The sequence below is a fragment of the Barbus barbus genome (assembly GCF_936440315.1).
Source record: "Barbus barbus genome assembly, chromosome: 27".
Classification (NCBI taxonomy): Eukaryota; Metazoa; Chordata; class Actinopteri; order Cypriniformes; family Cyprinidae; genus Barbus; species Barbus barbus.
The window spans coordinates 12,917,850-12,940,002 of record NC_136755.1 but is presented as its reverse complement, the minus strand read 5'-3'; the positions used below and the strand labels follow the sequence as shown (position 1 = coordinate 12,940,002).

Below are 22,153 nucleotides of genomic sequence, written 5' to 3'. Positions count from 1 at the left end.
TAGATAGATAGATAGATAGATAGATAGATAGATAGATAGATAGATAGATAGATGATGGATAGGTAGGTAGGTAGGTGGATGGATGGATGGATAGATGATATATATATATATATATATATATATATATATATATATATATGGATGGATGGATGAATGGATGGATAGATGATAGATAGATGATGGATAGATAGATAGATAGATAGATAGATAGATAGATAGATAGATAGATAGATAGATAGATAGATAGATAGATAGATAGATAGATAGGTAGATAGATAGATAGATAGATAGATAGATGATGGATAGGTAGATAGATAGGTAGGTAGGTGGATGGATGGATGGATAGATAGATGATATATGATATATATATATATATATATATATATATAGATAGATAGATGGATGGATGGATAGATCGATTGATAGATGTGACAGAAAATTTAATAGAAAATGGAAATTTTACTTTACTTTACTACTTTAATTGTTAGGAATATGAAATGCTATCTGGAGGCCAAAACTTGCAGCTAATAACGTAAACGTTACGTAATAACCCTAAATGTCATCAAACGGCCTCACAAAAGAAAGGCAAGTACCTAAAGTTTATTAAAAAAAAAACCAAAAACCTGACATTTGAAAATGTAAATACTAAGAGCTATTAAATTAAACTATGGTGCATCTTGGCTGATTTTAAATGGGAGCGATTTCTTTCGGCGAGTCTAGACTGGTGTGAGAGTAGAGAGTGGGTGGGCGTGGCTGAGTTCACGGACTAGGCGCTCATTGGTTCAGCTCATGTGCAGTGACGTGTCCGCGACCGTTGGCTTCAGAGAGAAGTGAGCAAGCGCTAAATTCAAAATTTTCAAACAGCTGAAGAGCGCGTGGCGTGAAAGAGACAGCTGAGAGACGTTTACTCTCTCACCAGGCAAATAAAGAAGAAAAACAAAGAGAGGACTGTGCTTTAATTTAAGTTTGTCGTAGTGTCTATCAGGATGGACCCATTCACGGAGGTGAGTGCCCTTTATGACAACATTTAATCGTTAGTTGGTGAGGGAGGGTATTGATGTAACTTAAACTAGTACGTTACCAGTTCGCTGTGCACTAACTGCCATTAACGTTACTTCTAGATAACATTCGAGGCCTGTAATCCGTCGTTAAAGTTACTTATTATCTTATAATGTCGATTTGCAGTTTTTATTTACATTGTAGCGTTTGTGTAAAGCTAAGGCCTCTCTACTTGATCATAATCTAGCATATAATAAAGCCAGCATTACTTTTACGTTACTTGTAATATAACTAAAACACTGTTGATGAAAATGGGTGTTATGTTGTTGTTTTTTTGGCCAGTCATATTTGCCTTTTAAAAAAAATTTAATTTCTGATATAACTTAAGTGATTTAAAGTCACACACGTAAATTAATATTTGTTAGATCTTGTTTTGTCGTTTCTGTTCACAGCCGATGTTAATGTTTTTTAAAGGTTTTTGTGTCAATGCATAGTCGGTTCTACATAAACACTGTGCATTCAATCCTTATTATATTTGAATTGAATATCTTGGTATATATAAATATCAGCCATTTCAATATCAAATGTTTTTGAATAAGGAAAAAACAATAGCTGTCAGGGCTGTGGCCATAACTTGTGGCTCGTTGAATACAGGAAGCTTGGTTTGACTCTAGCCAATAGGATTCATCTGCAGGGTCACATGACAAAATTCCATGGACATGAAATCCTCTCTAACTGAAATTTCCACTCATTCCCTGGGAGACGGCCAACCAACAGCCACACTGCAGGAATGTGTTTGGTCTTGCTCAGTAACAGGCCTGTTAATCATGAGTGAGATGTTCTGCTAGAATGAGCCGCTGGATTGTTCACACTCAGAGATGATAACAGGACCCATGCATGAAACAAAGGAACTGAAACTTGGACCTTTTGATACTTTAATGCAGTCATGCATATCATGTAGACCTCTGACATCAAATTTATTGTACTTGCATATTCTTACGTTTTATGTGTTTTAAGAGTTCTGTTTCTCATTAACGCTATCATATAGGCCTTAGTAATGTAATGAGCACTTTGCAAAGCTAATTTGTTGTTTTGCTTACTCAGAAACTGTTAGAGCGCACCCGTGCTCGTAGAGAAAATCTGCAGAGGAAGATGGCGGAGAGACCAACGGCAGCCAACCGTCCGATGGCTAAAAGGACAAGGGAGCCACTTGCAGACACAAACATTGTCATAAGTGAGCCGACCATTGAAAAAGGTTTGGTTTTGTTGAAATGTTATTTTGTTGCATGCCTGTTTTGACATATGAACATTAGATGTTTTATCACTTTCCTTCTATAGCCTAAAAATAAGTTTTCCTTCTTTTTTGGATAGCACTTCCCTCTTCCAAGCCATCCCCCTCAAAGCGTCGTTGTTCAGATGAAAATACTCTCCTTTCTGGAGAAGAAAACAAACAACCAATGGCCCCACAAATGACAGCCTCTGAGCCTATGACGGACAAGAAGCCACCCCTGGTTCCAAGCAGTGTTCGTCCCATGCCCGTGGGGCAAAGGTCTGCTCGTTGTACACCAGAACCAGAAGTGCTTACCACTCGTCCTCTTCCAGACACTGAAAAGATGATACACCCTCCTCAATCTCCAGCAAAAAGCACAGATGGTGTAATGAAGCACGCCGCTCTAGATGGAACCAAAGAGGCACAGAAAGATGCACCAACCCCAGGCCTCTCCAACATGAGATCTCGTCTACAGAGACTGGCTGAGCAAAGGCATTACTGGGACTCTGAGGGTAGGCAACTCTCTCTCACATCCTGAATGCGCAGAACTTAATTACAGATTTATAGACCATTCATTATATTGAGTTAAGCCCAATATATTGCTTGAGGATGATTAATTGGTTCGTATTTGCGGCGACTGCATCAGACATTTGCGCCATTAGTAGCGATTGACTGATATATCAGACAGGCTGATATCTAGCTTTTCTGCTCTAACAAAGGCAAACACTGTACTTTTTTTTTAAATCATAACATTGCAGAAAATAAGCAAATTCCTCCAAATTGCAGCAATGGTTATGAATGTGTTGTTAAATACTGAATTGTGTGATATCAAATGTATCAGTTCTATAATGGCCATCGGCTACCCTGCTCTCTAAATTATCACCATCAACCGTTAAAAATAGCTGTATCAGCTGATCACTAGCCTTTAATGGAAGTCAGAATTTCAAAATCCACATTGCCTGTTTTTATATATTCTGAAGAAATTAAATTAAATGAAACATCTTATAAACAAATAATCATTTAATTTAAAAAAAGTGTGTATCATATTTAAAATGAACGAGTAAAACCTTTTGACCGCCTCTTCGAGTTATTTAAATTGTACTGTTTTTAACATTTTGATAAAGTGCAAGTACACATTTAAGTTACTCCAGAAGACAAAAATCTAGACAATATGTGATCATAGTATATAATATGACTCTTAGAATGACAAATAAGATCTAACTATGTATTCTACACAAAATTGTGCTTTCAGTGACCACAGAAACAGTCCCAGAGAACATAGTTTTATCTCCTCTGAAGTCTCACAAAGTGGATCTCCCTTCTGCTACCCCAACAAACTCTGAGCTCCCCGTTGGAAGAAAGGGTAGACTGGCAAACCTTGCTGCCACAATTGGTTGCTGGGAAGATGACCTTGGATACCCGCCCACACGCCGGGACAATGCACAAGCACAGCCTGGCACGGCTTGTGTGCGCCCTCCAGTCAGTAAAGTGACGAGTAACAGTACCAAGCCAAGTCATGCTGTGGAGCGACCTCAGACTGCCCAACCAGCTCCACACAAGTCTGTTGACAGCGGTCAGCAGGTGGGTCACGCCAACAACAGATTCTGTTCTATCCTTTTTATTATGTAATGTTGTGTTGTGGGTTTACAATGCACTGAATGTCTTTGGGGGGGGTCTTGTGTAAAAAGATCTAAAAATGTTTGTTCTTATAGCCTACAGTTTACTCTCCAGTCAAGTCAGCAAGAGTGGTTCCACCTAGTCCTCAGAAGACAGAGTTTCCTCAGCCCAGACTGGCTCAGGCAGATCCCTCTCCTGTTTCCAGCCCACTGAAGATTTATCCCTCCAGTCCACTTAAATCTTTGACAGCATCTCCCTCCAGTCCCCACAGAGGTTACATCTCTCAGAGCCCCCTGAAGAACCAGGGCCCATCTATATTGAATTCTGGAGCAGCACTTAATTCAAGCCCTGCAAAACCAATTTTGACACCTAAACCCTCTTCTAGTGCTGATGTTTCCATCATACATCAGACTCGTGAGAGGTTTACCAAGGACACGACACCCTTACAGCACAGAGGCCCAGCTGGAACTACTGGTCAGTGCTGTTTCTCTTCTTGTTTTTGTTTTTTCTACACTGAAGTGTAAGCCTGTGAACTTATGTTTGCTTATGTTGACCTTTAGGTGTCAAATCATTTTTGGAGCGTTTTGGAGAAAGGTGCCAGGAGCGCAACCAGAATTCTCCCTCCACATTAGGAGGTCAAGGACACACCACTGTGGCTACTCCCTCTGCCACCCCCAAGTCCAGGCTGCTCCAGGAGAGGCTGGGGTGCACCCAGGCCACCTCCACCACAGCTGTCCTCACTCAGAAGCAGAAAATGGCATGTATTCTTAACTATTTAAAGGGCATATTTGTTGAATTACATATGAAACATCAGCACTAATATTTTACTTATTAATAGGAGCGAGAGGCAGAGCTGGCACAAATTCGTAATCGATTTCAAAAAGGCAAAATGTTGAGGAGCAAAGAAGATCTCAGTGAGGTCAAGAATGACCCTGAAAACAAGGTTTGCTATCATGTTTTCTGCTACTGATGCTTGTAAAAAGGATAGTGTAACACAATATGATTGTGTAAGATTATAGTCCATATTTATCTATAATACAATATAAAAAAAAAAGTTTTTAGCAATAATAATAATAAAAAAAACAGAAGGAAAGCAGCATTTTCCTGTTTGTTTTTTTATCACAGTCTCTTTGTCATACCTCTTTAATTTTTTCGTTTTTTTTATTTATTATTTTTTCATGTAGCTGACATGACAAAGCCAATTAAATAAAACTACTTATACTAATCACACTGACACTGATGAGAAATATAGCAACATAAATGATGACTGATTTGAACTATTCATTTTTCCGAAGTCTGTTTTGTTCCTCTTTTATAAACCAGTACTTAATTTTATGGTAGGAATGGGAAGCCAAAGAACTTAATGTTACTTCATGCAACCATTTTTTTTTTCCCACAGGAAATTGAACCGTCTGTACAAAGTCAGACTTCTATGCCAGTGCCTGAAGTACTCAGCCCTTCTAAATCTAGTGAAAAAGGTATTTTATTATGAAATCTATATAATACAGTTAAAAATGTTCTTCTAAATCATCCCGCTGTTAATTTTCGTTGTTCTGTTCAATTGTTAATTAGCCATATCTGCTTTACTCAATTATCATGTTGTTTTATTCATAATGTTATAGTGGTCCTCATGTTTTTTTGGAATACGAGCAGTTAAACAGATTGCCTTTTTATTTTTATTTTAGGCAAGGAGTGTGCTTTTCCAAGCCCTGCAAAGGAAGTGGAATTTACAGAAAATATGCCTGTGGTGAAAGAGCAAGAGGAAGTGAAAGGTATGGGAAAAAAATCAGTTGTACTATAGATTATTGTTCTTCATATTAAGGTGTTTGCTTTAACGGTTTAAACTGTTTTGTTTATCACTGTTTAGTGTCAAAAGACACGGCTAACACAGCTTTTTTTTGTTGTATATGTAGGGCTTGGTGATCATATCTTGATGTTATTGAGCATTTTTAAGATATTTAAAATTCATCTTGCATATTGAATATCTTTTGTATATCAATGGATTACATTTTGTATTGTCTCTTGTACTTTCATTATAATCTTTCATATCATGATGAATATGTTTTGAAACATTATATCGCTAATTCCCATTACATATTTTTGATCGTGAATGTTCTTGTTGACATTGTAGAAATAGATGAAGTGCATGAGATTGAGATGAACGCGGATGGCTCTGTCAACTCCGAGGTGATAAATGAGCTGTTTGATGGAGTCCTGGAGGAGAGCGAGGAGCAAAGTGATGAGGAGGATGCAGATGAAGATGCTCTGAATATCTCCTCCATGTCTCTCCTTGCTCCACTTGCAGAGACTGTAGCAGCTGTGGTCAAGAGCCCAGAAAGAAAGCCTATGGTGAGCCCTGAGGGTGTAAGTCCTTAGCTAAACCGAGATCCTGCCGAATAATCTGAAAATTGATGTTACATCTCGATTTAACTTTTATTTTGGTCCAGACATCGACTCCTGCCAGCTCATTTATTGAGAAGAGTTCCACCCCTGAGTGTGTATCCAGACCCAGTAAGTTCCAAAGGACACGCATGTTACGAGCTGGATCATCTGACAGCATCGATGTCATAGATGAGCAGCAAAACCAGAACCTTCTGTACAGGTGTGCATCTGCACGTTGTCTCTCTTCAAGCAACATTCAAACTGATTTGTTGAGTATGATTTGTATTTAATGCATGGTTGTTTGATTTCAGCATTGATGCCTACAGATCCACAAGGGTTAAGACTGAGTCAGCGAGACCTCATGTTAAACAGGTGTTAGTGAGGAAAGAGGATGTGTCTCAGAGAATGGAGAACAATGGGAGCTCCAGTCACATCAACATCAAGCAGAAAATGAAGGTCTGTTCAAAAATGTTACTTATTTGGGCCCTAAAATGTTATTTAGTTTTCAGCCCTGTCAATTAAAAATTATGCATTTTATTTTTAGCAATGAGTTATGTATGCTTATATTTACACTTACAGTGCTTCCTCTAGGATTTTTTCCAGCTGTGGCGGCAGGCTGTGTTTCCACCGGGGGGGTGGGGTGGGGTGTTGTCACAATGACACAATAATTTTCCCGTGGACCATGCCCCTTTTCTTCTGTCATGTATAACAGCATGTGTTTATAGGCAGCTGTCCCTTTAAGACCGAATGCACGGATCCAATATAATGATACACATGCTATTTCTTTCTAACTTGTTTTCGTTCACTGAAGATGAGTGACTGCGTTATCGAGAATGATTGTTGAGACGTCCATTTTCACATTATTCTGTATGTATACGTCTGTTCAAACACAAGGAAATGCGAATGAAGAATGAACTCGGTGTTCGCGCGCGCTTATAAATCTGTGCGCGGGCGCCGTGTCCGGCAGCTGTGGCCACAGAAATCAGCGCACGGACAGTGAAATAAGTTCTATTCGCTTCGTCTTGCGCTGGAATGGCTTAAAATCACTCGAATGTGTAAATTGGCAAGATAAAACGCATACAAATGATAAACGTTCACTCTATGATGGTTCATTTTTGCAATTAGTCTGTTAATCACATGCGAACTGAACCTTGAGGTCTGGTCCGTACGGACCACGGATCAACTGCGATCAGTTTCACAACTACTGTGTAATGTTGGAGGTTGAAACGAATCGTTACACATAACGTACACCACTACTATGATTACACTTAAGTTTGCGCTATATTTTACTCCCCTTTTAATAATTAGTGTCTGACTAACGTCTCCTCCACTATAAATTACCAGACTGTAAATGAATCGAGTGACGTCACTGAAAAGCTGCAGCCGTGGTGGGGATGATTTTTGGTGTGGCGGGCCGCCACGGCAGAATGAATGTAGCGGAAACACTGCACTTACATTTACATTTATCCGTTTAGCAGACAGTTTTATCAAGTCATTTCAATTAGAGGAACCTAAGCAATTCGTCCCAGAGCCAGACAATATTTGTAGTATGCCAGGTTTATTAGAAAGATAGATTATGAAAACAAGCTACAACTGGAGAAATTTATAGATGAGATAAAGATATATATTTTTCTATGGAATAGATGTACTGTATAAATTATGTGCTGGCACCTGTTAGCTTAGTGACTTGCCACATTTAGAAGCGCAAACAGTCAAATAGAAATCAAATCTGACATTAACTGACGTTCTAACAACAGCTGCTGTGACGCAATTACTTGACCAATTGCAACTGGCTCTTTTAAATAGAAGGCGGGCCTTATTTTGCCCTATTGCACATTGCAGTTTCTCCTAGTCATAGTAATATGAGTGAACTGTCTTTGATCTGAAAGGAATTTATGATGCCACGTTGTGTTCTCAGATGTTGACCAATGAGATGAACCTGCAGCAGACCGTGATCCATCAGGCTAGTCAGGCTCTCAACTGCTGCACAGATGAAGAACATGGGAAAGGATCTCAAGTGGAGGCTGAGGCTGAGAGACTGCTGCTTATTGCCAGTAAGTGATATTTTCCTTTTTTCTCTACACAGGTGAATTTTTCAGGTGATTTATTTCTTGAACTTGGACTAATCACTTCTTTTGTTCTGCCTCAGCTGAAAGGAGGACCGCCCTGAAGGCTGAACTGGACCGACTAAAAGCAGAGGGCCCATCAGCCCAAAAGAAAAGCTCAAGCAGTGCCCAGGTGGATATGGTTATACCTGCTTCTAAAGGGTCCATCTCACTGCTGGAGCTGCGACTCCCTCTGAAGGCTGACTTTATCTGTTCTTCTGCCAACAAGCCTGGTGAGAATGTTTCTGTTTTTATATCTAGATACTTTTTGTTTGACGCCTTAATGCCTAATCAGGCACTCACTCATGTCATATTTTTGATGTAAGAATGTGGAAACCATTACTACTTTGTGATGATCCGTGCTGGAGCTGAAAACACAGTGGCGACTCCTCTAGCAAGCACACGCACTGGTCTAAGTGGCGATGCTTTGACCTTCTCCACCAAATTCACTTTGTAAGTGTAATTTCCTATCAAGCCACTCTTGACATCCCTAGTGTTTCATATTAATACTTTCCTTGATGTTCAGGTCTGACGTCTCTAATGACTTTGAGATTGATATTGAGGTCTACTGTTTTGTAAGTACAGCTTTTAATTTGCTTTCAAGTGAAATGCATGCCTTTTGAATGCAAATTAAAGGGTTAGTTCACCCCAAAATGAAAATTCTGTCAGTAGTTACTCACCCTTATGTCGTTCCAAACCTGTAAGACCTTCGTTCATCTTCGGAACACAAATTAAGATGTTTTTGATGAAATCGGAAAACTCTCAGACCTTCCATAGACAGCAATGCAACTGAAATGTTCCCAGGTCCAGAAACGTAGAAAGGACATCGGTAAACAGTCCATGTGACATCAGTGGCTCAACTTCAGTTTAGCGACGCTACGAGAATACTTTTTTTTTTTTGTGCAAAGAAAACAAAAATAATTTACTCAACCCTTCTTCTCCCCTGAGCTACGTCTTCCGCCATTTTAGAGAGTATCACAACACATATGCACGCTTTCCAGTGATCTGTGTGAAGATGGGGGGCCAGCTGGTCAGCACAGGATTTCAGACAGGCTGGTGATACACCGTCTGGGCCTGGTGCTTTCCTTCTTTTGTTCTTCCTGAAGACCTGGCACACATCTTCTTCGCTGATTTGAATTGTAGGTGTGGGGGAGAGGAGGGTTGCTGGAGGTGTTAATGGTTGTGTGGAGAGGTGTTCAGGGCGGGTGTGGGATGATTTTTCAAAACGACAATAAGACTCGTTCAAGTCGTCTGCCAGGTGTTGATTCTCCAGAGCGCTGGGGGATGGTGACTTGTAACTGATGATATCCTTCATTCCTTTCCACACTGAAGCAGTATCACTGGAAGATAATTTTTTCAGTGTTCAGAATTTTTGTTTTCTTTGCACAAAAAGAAAGTATTCTCTTAGCGTCGCAAAACTGAAGTTGAGTCACTGATGTCACATGGACTGTTTACCGATGTCCTTTCTACGTTTCTGGACCTGGGAACATTTCAGTTGCATTGCTGTCTATGGAAGGTCTGAGAGTTTTCCGATTTCATCAAAAACATCTTAATTTGTGTTCCGAAGATGAACGAAGGTCTTACGGGTTTGGAACGACATGAGGGTGAGTAATTAATGACAGAATTTTCATTTTGGGGTGAACTAACCCTTTAAACCTTTATCAAAGAGACTTAGTAAATGTTTGTTTTTCTCTTAGGTTCAGAAACGGGAGCTGAACCCTGACAAGAGGAAAAAGCCCAACAAGTCAAAGGTAGACTCCTAGACGTGCTAGTTTAAAATGGCTCAGTGTACAAAGAAGTGTAGTGTGTAACACTAAGTTTTAATGAACGGCTACTCTAAAGAGCAGCAGTCAGCGTGTCCAGATTCTCCTGAGGCATTTCCATGACATGGAAGTATGCTTGTTGGTATGCTGTGTTTTAAAATCCTCACTTGCTGGTGTGCAAGCAGTTGGTTGGTTGGTTTTTTTTTTTTTTTTTAAGGCAAATTCTCTTCAGTCTGAACAAAGTGCATAGCGAAGGGTATTTTTATTAATTTCTTAACTTAAAAAGGCCTTTTGTCTCCGTCTCAGTAGTACTCAGTGCTGTGTTTGTGTATAGTAAGCTGTTGTAAGTATTGTTCACTATGCTTTTACTCTAAAATAAAGTTTTATCTCCACAGGCTATCACGCCAAAAAGGTTCCTTGCTATCTCTGTAAGTAGTCTGTTTACTTTAACCTCAACATGTGCTACTTGTCAAAAGTGGTCAATTTAAAAAAGAAAAAAGTTTTATTCAAGTATACACTGAATTGATCAGTGACATTTTACAATGTTACAAAAAAAGCTGTTCTTTTATAATCCATTCTAATCAAAGAATTAACATCTGCATTAGGGGTTACACAAAAATATTAAGCAGCACAATTGTTTTCAACATTGCTAGATAAATGTTTCCTGAGCACCACCAAATCAGCATGTTAGAATGATTTCTGAAGCACATTAGTCCATATATCACTACAGTTACACTGTTATTGTTCTTTATGGTCAGAGGAAAATATGATGCTCAAAAGAAAGTAAAAAAAAAACTGACTGGTGTTTTAAATACAATTATTAAGGTAATAATCAGTGAAAATAGTAGACTTGCAAAATGATCAAAAATCAGTTTTCCTCTGGGGGAAAATTCCACACCCCAACTTACATCTTGAGTTGAGGTTTTATTATGGGTTCAATGTCTGAAACCTAGACTGCACTACATTTCAAAGATTTATTTTATAAAATATGTCTCCCAAAAAACCCATAAATAAACAATGAAACTGAAGAATGTAAAACTGCTTGCATAAGCCTACAGGGCCTCTTATATCTTTAAAGGTCACTTCACCTCGTGCATTTTCTCCTTTGTAATGTAATATTGTAACATGTATTACAACATTTAATATTGTACATGTAATATTTGTAACATGTAATGCAGTTCTGTAACATTCATTTGTTAAACAATATAAAAATGTAAAGTTCTGACTTTTTTTTTTTTTTTTTTTTTTTTTTTTTTTTGTGTCCTCTCTATCTATTTTAGAAAAGAAACCTCCAAACACCTGGTGAGTATTAATGAGCTTTTAAAAGCTATTCATTTCCATTAACTTTTTCATACAGTTAATTAAATTGTTCATTTTGTTTCTTAATTTTCAGTTGTGGCTAGCCCCGGTGGTCCAAACGCAGTGCGCACCAGTAGCTTTGTTCTTGTCGGATCACACAAGCTAACTCTTGCCTCTATTGGGAAAAACAAATTCCTGTTGGAGAAGGTAATTTCCTCCCTTTGGTTCTGTCTCTACATCATCATAACTCTTACACAAATCAAACAATGCTAACACCATCACTTGGCAAAACACACCGAATCTATAGAGGGTATGCACACAACGTCACAGTAGGCGGAAGTGACTGCGGTTACACCTGCGTAGTGGCAATATAACGTAGTGTTCAGTTTGAAGGAAGTTAAAAGAATTCTGACTGATATAATCACAACAGAGAGAACTCTGTATCATCTGACAGTTTTGCAGGTTACTTTAAAAGTTTCTACTAAATGTATTGAAACAACCAGAATATCCGTTGATGTTCTCGTGACTTTGATTTCAGCACAATACAGTGCTTCATAATATACACTGTTATTTCTGTAAAGTTTTATAGCTGGGTCAAATAACAATATGACACGATGTAAGTTTCAGATTTAGATCTAGCTGTATTGTATTTATAGTGTTGTCTAGAAGATCAAGTGTGAAGGCTTTCGTATAGTTTATTTCTTTGGTATCAAATTCAGGTATATACAGTGCCCTCCAAAAGTATTAGAACAGTAAAGACAAAATTGCTCTGTTGGCTGTGGAGTCAAGACATTTACAAATATTAAAAGATGAATATGAGACAAAACTACAGAATGTTACATTTTATTATTGGAGGATTCAACACATAGATGTTTTACCAGCTAAGAAGTTCAGCACTTTTAGAGTTTCATCCCTCTAACTGATGTGAGCATAAGTATTGGGACAGTTGCCTCACAGGTCTTTCTAAGTGATCAGCTGTGTCCTGCTGCATTAATTCTGCAGATATTAAAAGCAGGGAATGTGTCTTATCAGTTATATCCATTACTTCTGTATTCTGAATCTTGCATTCGATGATGGCACACACAAACCAGGATGAAGACGAGGGAGCTGACTTTGAGAGAAAAGCAAGCAATTTGGATGCTAAAATAAGTCAGTTAGATCTATAGCAAAAACAAAGGGCATGGAGAAATCAAGAGTCTTGAAACCACCAGCAACCATGACCGATGAGACAGATTAACCTTTATCTGAGTGATGGGAAAGCAAAAATGTGGAGGAAAAAAAGGGAACGGCAAATGATCCCAAGCATACAGCCTCATCTGTGAAGCATGGTGGAGGTGGTGTCGTGGCATGGGCATGCATGGCTGCCTCTGGAACAGGCCCTCTCAACTTTACTGATGACTTAATGTATGATGACAGTAGCAGAATGCATTTGGAATGCACCCTGCCAGTTCAGTCAAGGAATTTATAAGGGCAAAGAAATTGAAAGTCTTAGATTACCCAAGTCAATCTCCAGATTAAAATCCAATTGAACATGAATTTCACCAGCTGGAGAGGAGAAAAAAGGCAGAAACTCCACAAAACAAGCAACAATTGGTATTGGCAGCATTAAAGGCTGGGAAAAGCATTTCAAAGGATGAGACCAAGAGTCTGGTGATGTCTATGGGTCACAGACTCACTGCTGTGATTGTGCACAACTAAATAATAGCTTTTAATCTTTTATATCTGCCTTATGTTGAACTGTCCCAATACTTATGCTCACATCAATGAGTAGGATGAACTCTAAAATGCTGTTCTTTTTATTTGGTAAAACATGTGTTGAAACGGCTAATAATAAAATGTGACATTCTGTAGTTTTGTCTCATATTCATCTTTTAATCATTATTTGCAAATGTCTTGACTCCACAGCCAACAGAGCAATTTTGTCTTTACTGTTCCAATACTTAAGGAGGGCACTGTATATAGGAAACCCTATTCTTGGCTACATGTCAGTGTCCACAGTTTTTGTAGGATGTAAGGATCACTGAGTCCAACTGCTAGCGCCAGCCAAGTTGCAGGGTGTTTTGCCACTCAGTCGGACTGAGTGGGTGTGTTCCGTCACGAAAGTGACGTCAATGCATACCCTCTGTTGCTTGTGGTCAGAGAGGTGTTCACACCTGCTTAATACAGTTTAACACTACTCTCTTGTTTTTCTTGCACAGTGCTGCCGTTTGCATATGCCAGACTCTTTCACATGCAGTCATTTCTCTTTTAGATCAAATATGAAGGGGTTGAAAGAGAGCTGCTCAGTGACATGTTTCACAAAAAGGTTGCTATATTCGCTCTGTGTTTGGTAACACCGGTTGTTGTGTGTCTGAGTATTTGGCTAACAAGTCTTGGTGTCTTTGCGGTGATAACTGTCACTTTAAGCTGCTTCTTTACAATTGTGTGCACATCATTGCCTTTGTATCTGGGTGTATACCAGTTTTTTTACTCCATGCAAATGTGTAGCTACTACATTTATGACTCACTTTTGCTGCAAACGACGCTTCTCTTGGATATGTTTGTGTTCTGGTCATTAGTGTCCTGTTTTGCTACAGGTACCTTTCCTTTGTCCTTTGGAGGGGCACGTTTATCTGAAAATGCAGTGCGAGGTTGGCTCACGGATGGAGGAAAGAGGCTTCCTGGTGAGTCTTTATACTGAAAGAATGGTAGATGATTAGTAACAAAGTCATTATTCACAACACTTTCTTGTTACACTTGACTTTGAGTGATGCTAGTGAAGGTGTCTTTTATTTGCAGACTATGTTTGAGGATGTCAGTGGATTTGGAGCCTGGCACAGGAGGTGGTGTGTCCTCTCTGGATATTGCATCTCTTTTTGGACCTACCCTGATGATGAAAAACGAAAGGTAGGCCTTCTGTAATTTTGTTAATTTGAGATGCATTTAATTCAAGTTAACAGGTTATTATTCTTCCCACAGAATCCAATTGGTCGCATTAACCTAGCTAACTGTACCAGTCGTAAAGTGGAGCCGGCAAACAGAGAGTTCTGTGCCCGCCCCAATACCTTTGAGCTCATCACTGTGAGACCACAGAGGGAGGATGAGAGAGAGACCCTGGTCAGCCAGTGCAAGGACACACTGTGTGTTACAAAGTAAGACCCAAATAATAATGCTTAAAAATAAAAGTGCTTTTATGGAGAAGATCAAGTTTTAAATCAGAACATCCCTTTGTAATGTGCAGGAACTGGCTGAGTGCTGACACTAAGGATGAGAGGAATCTGTGGATGCAGAAGCTCAACCAGATCTTGATAGACCTGCGCACATGGCAGCCAGATTCATGCTACAAACCCATGTAAGCCTGATCTCATCGGGCACCAAGGGACAAAAGTATTCTAGTCTTGACTTTCACATTGACTGCGTATATGTCTGATTTGGAAGTGCAATATGGCATCACAGTTACAGTGTTTACAGATACATTTTACAAGTTTGTAATTATAAATTTGACAAAAGTTAAAAGCCATAAATTAAGAGACATTTCAATTAAAGGACAAAATGCTTTGCCTAACAAGGGTATTCAGGTATATTTTTGATACTTTTGTCTGTGTAATTTAGCAAGGATTGCTTGGACTAATGCAAGTTTGTTTGCTTTTGTTAGACTGTCAATTTGTGTATGTATATTTAAATGACTTTTGCATGACTGCTGTCTGCTGAGATACCTGCTGTAGTCAGACTTCTCTGAATATTTGTTAAGCAAGACAGGAGGCAGTGTCTGAATCTTTAAATGAACCACACATTTAATGTCAGTACTTTGTGGTGACATTTTCATATTAAGGAATGCCAAAACCCATGATCTGTTTTTATATTTGTATATTTGCTGTTATAGGGATGACTTCTTTGCTCCTCTGTCACAGGAATCAGAAATTTATTTGAAAAAGATTTTTTGGGGTTTGGTTGGATTAGTTTTGAAAATTGAGATGTATTTATATATCAGTTTCTTGAAGTACATACTAGAAAGCTCACTTGGATAATGAAAGAGAATGGTTTTTTTTTTCTCCTTTTTGACATTTATGGGCAGTGTTGGTCCTATCTGTGGTTAAAAACCTGTAAACCATTAGATCCTTCCCTATGTCACCAAAGCTCTTTCAGCTCAGCTTCTGCAATAACACTATGATGAGGAATATGTGCCTTCAAAAGAATACAAATGTTATTGATACTTTTTATTGAAAAGAAAAATGGCCCAAGACCTGTTTTTTTCTTTACATGACCCAGATGACTTCACAATAGTGTTGAAAAATGTATCATGCACATCCCCTATTTTCTAAGCTCTCTACACCATATATATATATTCTTGTGAATTTGCTTTATGTAACTTTTATATGAACATTTTATAACTTTTTAATGGTTCTAACTAACTTTAGATTAATTTATCTATCTCCAAATGTGTTTGAATAGGTGACAATTACAAAAGCTTTTTTCATTTACACTAAATGTCATATTGCCTTGACGGAGACAAATTTCTTAACTTTGTGATCCACAATACCAAAATGTAGCCCCTATCACTGTTGTAATCTTAAGGCACTTTAGTGATATGGCTGTTTTGTGTGTTATTGTATCTTAAAACACTCCAAATGTGGCTTCCATGTATCACGCAGAGCTGCAGTTTAAATAAACAAGATTTTGACAACCTACTTCTCACCAGTTTCTTACGGTTTTGTTTAACTGCCTCATATCTTACCAATGTTTAGTTGGGCTCGAAATGTTTTGTATTAATAAATCATTACTGTATGATAATGTAAAAATAAAGTACAGCAATTAGATTAACTTCAATTTATATTAGAAATGTCTATTGTTGTAGTACTTTGCCATTTTTGAAGGTCTTGGTCTTAGACTTAAGAGGACTAGGGATTTTATTTCAAGACCTGTTAAAAACAAACAAAAAGTAACTTTAATTACATTTTACGATCATTTTTTAACTTTTCTATTTCGTCAATCAAAATAGTTCCAAACAAATCCATAGTAGATCTGTTGTGCGTTTGTGAGCAATTCAAAGTGGTATTTCATTACAGATGAATCGGTTGAATAAATGAGTCTTTGACACTAATTAAGTGATTTGCCACAATCTAGCCTACTGTAGGTTTTAGAGTAATTTAAAAGTATCGTTTTATTTTTGTTTCCCATATTTTTACATTCAAAATTTTATTTTAAAACATCTCAACAATATTTATGCGGTTGTAATTGTACCAATTCAGATGCAACTTATGTGCCATCTCAAGTGCAAAGATGAATTTTGTTCTTCATGATTTCATTTGATCGGTCCTATTGTAATTGCATTTATTGATTAAATATAACAAATTTCTCAGCCAGTAAATGAGGATGCATTTGAGTGGATTGGTCTTGTTCTCAACACCCTTTGCTCTTGTTCTCGACTTCTTTCTTGACCACAACACTAATGTCCAGTCCGCTAACTGGAATTGAAGTTTGAACTAAACTATTTAAATGACTAATGCGGACATAAATCAAAGCTAAATAGAAGTATAATAATAAATGACAAAAGATAATTTTAAAAAGGTACAAAATTGAAAAAAGTACATAAATGCAACTGAAGGACTATCTGTTAAAGGAAAAGTTTAAGTTCTTTTTAGGGTGACCACTAAGGTGCTTCTAAATTATGGTCTGTGGTTAATATAAAGTTGTAAGAACAAAAGCAGAATAACAACCTTTGTACAGTCCGATGTAAATATTAATATGTAATTTTAGATACGGATATCTTATTTTTCCTTATCTAAACTTTCACATCTCCTTGATGTGTGATGTGTCACTTCAGGCCAAATTCCGGATATTAGGCGACACTGAGGCATTCGATTTTATCCAATGAACTCGCGCTGTGGATAAACGGTGTGCTATTGGCCAATCAGATGGATGGCTTTTGCTAGAAGGCGGGGCTTTGAGTCCATACTCAGCAAACGGAGGCGTTACCACTTCCTTTGCTAGGGAGTTTGCGGACGCGAAGTGTGTAGTGGAGAGAAGTGTCCTTAGTTCGTTTACAACTTGTAACCATGGCCCCCAGCACGCAAGCGGATGATACAGTCTCCAGTGTAAGGAAAGGCATTCGAGCCATTCTGCTCGGCCCGCCCGGTGCGGGGAAAGGGACGCAGGTGAGAGTTCAAGCGAAGGGCCGCGTGGCTCATTCTGACAGTAGCGGGATAGGTAACGTTAGTGCTGTGTTGTAAAGGGATAGTTCAGCCAAAAAGGAACAATCTAGCCTCATGGTATTACGAACCTATATGGATTTTTTTTTTTTAAGTTATGTTAAAATGTTAAAAGTTAAATGACAGCCTCGGTCACCATTCACAATCAACACGTTTCAGATGTCATAATATAAGTTTTGTGTTTGACTATTCATTTAACTGTACTAAACCAAACGTTATACTATTTAAACCGTCCAGTTGCCCTGGGCATTAATAGATGCTTTCTGATCAGGTTATTCATTCAGTGCAATTGTGGAATTATTATTTACTATCCATGTCACTCAGATAATTTGAGCTGATTAACATGACAATTAACACGTGAATTGGTGACCACTGGGGAAATTGTAGATCTTTCTGTCCTGTTGGGGGATAATGTAACTCAACAGACCATAAAGTACAGGCATATCAGCTTACAGATCAGTCAGCTTGGTTTGCAATACTGCTTGCTGATATTAAGCAATGTTTGCTGCACATTTTGAATATCAGTAAAACAGTTCAAACTTGGCTTATGAATGTGGTTATGACAGAATAGTGATTGAGTTTTATGGTTTTGTTCATACAGACACAACCGTTGGTAGGATTTTAAGAAGTCTTGTGCTCACCAAGACTGCATTTATTTGCTAAAAAAAAACAGTAAAAAAAAGTACTATTGTGAAATATTATTACAATTCTAAATAACCATTTTATATTTGAATATATTTTAAGATGTATTGTATTCCTGTGATGGTAAAACTGAATTTTCAGCAGCATTACTCCAGTTCTCAGTGTCACATGATCCTTCAGAAATCATTCTAATAAGCTGATTTGCTGTTCAAGAAATATTTCTTATTTTCAATGTTGAAAACAGTTGTGATGCTCTAACATTTTTATGTGGAAAATATGATAAATATTTTTTCAAAATTCTTTTATCAATAAAAATACAGTGCTTTTTTTTTTTTTTTAAATAGTCTTCCCTGTCACATTTGATCAATGTTATTAACATACTTGCTGAAAAAGCTATTAATTTCTTTTTTTTTTAAACTCTTACAGATCTCAATTTAATGTTTTTTTTTTTTATTAAATTATTTATAAATATTAAGTTTATGGATTAATCGTTCCCATGAAGGTTGTTAGATGAACAAGTCTTTGGCTTTCCTTATATTCTAAATGTTATTTTATGTAATGTATCTGATAATAATTTTTTATTGTTTCTGGGTTAATTCTATAAATATCTCATTTCGGCCTCCACAGGCACCCAAGCTTGCAGAGAAATACTGTGTGTGTCATTTAGCCACTGGGGACATGCTGAGGGCCATGGTGGCATCTGGCTCAGAGCTCGGTCAGCGGCTTAAGGAAACCATGGATGCCGGCAAACTGGTAAAATGAATAGATGTCTTAGTTTTTATATATTTAAAAATGTGTTCCTCTCCAAAGTGTATTTTATGTTGGAGGGATAAAGTCCTGAGTCTTTGTTTTGTCTTCTTTCCTTTAGGTGAGTGATGAGATGGTGGTGGAGCTCATAGACAACAACCTGGACACACCTGCATGCAAGAATGGATTCCTTCTGGACGGTTTCCCCCGCACTGTCAAGCAGGCAGAGATGGTGAGGACTTTTTTTTTTTAATCTGTAAACAACTGACCCTTCACATGTGTCTATGATACATTTGTATTCTATAATAATAAAAAGGGCACAGAACTCTCTGAAGTACTCAATGTATAATGGGAGCCCAAGAATGCATCAGTCAGCCTGTGTCTCTCTTTCTTATTTCTAGCTGGACGGCCTCTTGGAGAAGCGTAGTGAGAAACTGGACTCCGTGGTTGAATTCTCGGTTGATGACTCTCTGCTAGTGCGCAGAATCTGTGGGAGGTATGAAGATGGAGGGTCCTGTAAATTTGGAGCTTAGTATTGTAGCCCACCACTGCTAATGTTTTCTAATTGCTCGGTTTAATTTAATGAATGCAGAATATACTGAAAAGATGTCACTCATTTCAGGAATAAGAGAAGACATGATTTCTAGGTAGGACATAATAGCTGTCAAACACTTTTGTTTCTGTTGTCTTCAGTGGAGGAGGTGGCAGGAAAAGTTTCCTTTTGTGGTTTTTATTGGATTTTAAGAAGGAAGTGTACCTCCTTACTTCCTCCTTCCTTTTAGTTAGAAGCAAAATTTGTGTAAATACGTGGTGATAAATTGTATAAAAAATACAAGGAACGCTATGCAAACATACTAGTTTCATACCATTTGAAACCGCTACAGCAGTGGGGAGGATGCATGGGCGTTATCAGCATTATTTTGCCTTAAAAGCCTATCCTGTACAGACAGTGACACAGAAATGCAGATATGTCCACATTCAAGCATTTTAATAAGCTTAAGCAACTTCTCCTATTAGTTCCCAAAAACCAAACTCTCATGACCGCAATATGATTTAAATTTTCAATAATCGATTCTAAAAACTCTGCCTTAGTAACACACTTTAAGTCATCGGCTGAGCACACATTTAAGCTCCCGGTTCTTGACTCATTTTGACCGGATTATTGAATCAGTGAGTTGTTGATTCGAAAACAGCTGCATTCGGAACCAATTCAACAGGAAAGAATTATCTCATTCACAAATCTGACATCACTATTGCCTCTCAGAGTGGGTAGCATTTTCTTCAGTTCATGATAGTTAAATGAAATGTAGTGATGTAAAAAGTATGATTTTATACTTTAAAATGTAGTAAAGTAAAAGTTTCTCAAAATAAAAATACTCTGATAAAGAACAGATGCTTGAACTGAACATAATCCATTTCATTGCTCAGACTTATTCATCAGCCCAGCGGCCGGTCTTACCATGAAGAGTTCAACCCTCCCAAAGAGCCAATGAAGGATGATGTGAGAAACAAAAACCGTCTTATTCTAATTAACATGACCACTATGAGCATCGTTGTAGAGGTTTGTTCTGATCCATATGTCCACAGGTGACCGGGGAGCCTCTTATTCGCCGTAGTGATGACAACGAGACCACTTTGCGCTCCCGACTAGAGTCCTATCACAGGCAGACGGCCCCTCTAGTGCAGTACTATAGTGCCCGCGGCCTCCACACTGCTGTTGATGCTTCTCAGTCCCCCGACCTCGTCTTTGCCTCCATCCTTGCTGCCTTCTCTGCTGCTACCTGTAAAGATCTTGTTTATTTTGTCTGAATCATCTTTACATCCACCCTTTTCCTTGTATGCATTATAAACCCTATTTGATTCCTTTCATGTTTTGTGTTTGTCTTCGTGAGTTTGTCTTTAGACATGGTTTTGATTCATCTGCTGCCTATTGTACAATGGGTAACGGAGCTCTTTTGACAAAAAAAGCCTATGAAACATTAAACACTGAATGTAGAACCCAAGCTAATTGTAATGTCGTATTGATTAAGATCATATACAAGTTTTAATACTAACTGATTTGGTTATAAGCATCAATATAATGAAAGCACTTTTCTTAAGATGATCTACTAGATCTTGTAGTAATGCATGATATCCAGTAGAGGTCATGTGAATGCTTGGTTTAATTGCTGAATGGAAGAACCTACTTTATTAATTGCTTTATTAGCTCATATTTATTAATTTATGTTCTGAGTTGAGTCATTAATTTACTTGTGGGCTTTTTTGTTCTTTTTTTCTGCAGCTGTATGAAATCCAGTTTCTCCCATCCAGGTTGATCCAGATGTGAAAATAATGGATGGGGGAAAGGGGGGAGCTGGAAGTGTCTCAGATGTTTATTTTGATCATTCCATGTAGTGAATGTGTTTTGTAATAACACAGATTTAACTGAAACCCATTTGATTGCTTCAATAAACATGGGAGACTATTTTCTACTACTTTACATGAAGAGGGTAATTCTTTGTGTTTCTGCATTACTGCCCCAGTGCCCAGATTTTACATCCACTTCTCATTTTTATGTGACCTTGAAAATATTTTAACAAGTTTGTGACGGAAGTACAAAGATAATCGAGGGGAAAAAAGGGAAGCAGCAACTTAGTACATCAGCCGACCAGTGTATGACGTGCATTACAGGCTTCCCCTGGTCATAGATAACCTATACATATCAGGGATTTTTTTTTTTAATTTTTCGTTCAAATCTAGACAATTCAAGAAAATTCAGATACACATTTGTTTTCTAGTTAAGCTCTGATTTAAAAAGGTTTAATCAATATTGCTAGAGAGTGCTTTTAAGCAGTTTGTGTGTGAATTGTTCATTTGAATAATTGAAATGTTTATAATATAATCAGACAACTTGTAATAGAAAATCTTTTGGTCTGAAGTGAGGGAATTTCAAGAATATAAATTTTTCTACACCTTGATTCCTAAGCTCCCCTTTGTACAAGAGAATATTTAAAGCCCTTCCTCTGTCTAATAATTGAATACGTTTCTGTGCTTATAATAATATTGGCGCCCAGTCCCCTGGTTGAGAACCACTGTTTTACATGACCTTATTTAAATTATTTTCCGTGTTTATCGCTGAACCGTAATACTACTAATACAAAA

General features: G+C 37.9%; 2 protein-coding genes across 4 annotated transcripts; both read left to right on the top strand.

The window, feature by feature from the left end:
* Positions 1-840: 840 nt before the first annotated feature.
* LOC306847134 (anillin-like) lies at positions 841-16,101 on the top strand. 2 transcript variants are annotated; one of them, XM_079380925.1, is made up of 25 exons: positions 841-1,004; positions 2,104-2,254; positions 2,371-2,781; positions 3,522-3,850; positions 3,982-4,360; positions 4,447-4,643; positions 4,725-4,829; positions 5,286-5,364; positions 5,572-5,658; positions 6,018-6,235; positions 6,334-6,488; positions 6,580-6,724; positions 8,187-8,322; positions 8,418-8,606; positions 8,700-8,826; positions 8,900-8,948; positions 10,071-10,124; positions 10,532-10,564; positions 11,417-11,438; positions 11,530-11,642; positions 13,687-13,740; positions 14,012-14,098; positions 14,214-14,321; positions 14,394-14,566; positions 14,656-16,101. In XM_079380925.1, exons 1-25 carry the CDS (start codon positions 987-989, stop codon positions 14,768-14,770), a joined length of 3,534 nt encoding a protein of 1,177 aa, XP_079237051.1. In that variant the 5' UTR covers positions 841-986; the 3' UTR covers positions 14,771-16,101. The 2 variants fall into 2 exon arrangements, with proteins under 2 accessions (XP_079237051.1, XP_079237052.1); XM_079380926.1 differs by lacking the exon at positions 13,687-13,740.
* Positions 16,102-17,394: 1,293 nt separating this feature from the next.
* On the top strand, positions 17,395-21,491 carry ak2 (adenylate kinase 2). 2 transcript variants are annotated; one of them, XM_079381070.1, is made up of 7 exons: positions 17,396-17,569; positions 18,893-19,018; positions 19,134-19,244; positions 19,414-19,508; positions 20,441-20,513; positions 20,600-20,795; positions 21,294-21,491. In XM_079381070.1, exons 1-7 carry the CDS (start codon positions 17,471-17,473, stop codon positions 21,299-21,301), a joined length of 708 nt encoding a protein of 235 aa, XP_079237196.1. In that variant the 5' UTR covers positions 17,396-17,470; the 3' UTR covers positions 21,302-21,491. The 2 variants fall into 2 exon arrangements, with proteins under 2 accessions (XP_079237195.1, XP_079237196.1); XM_079381069.1 differs by lacking the exon at positions 21,294-21,491 and having other exon boundaries at positions 17,395-17,569; positions 20,600-21,013.
* Positions 21,492-22,153: the final 662 nt, after the last annotated feature.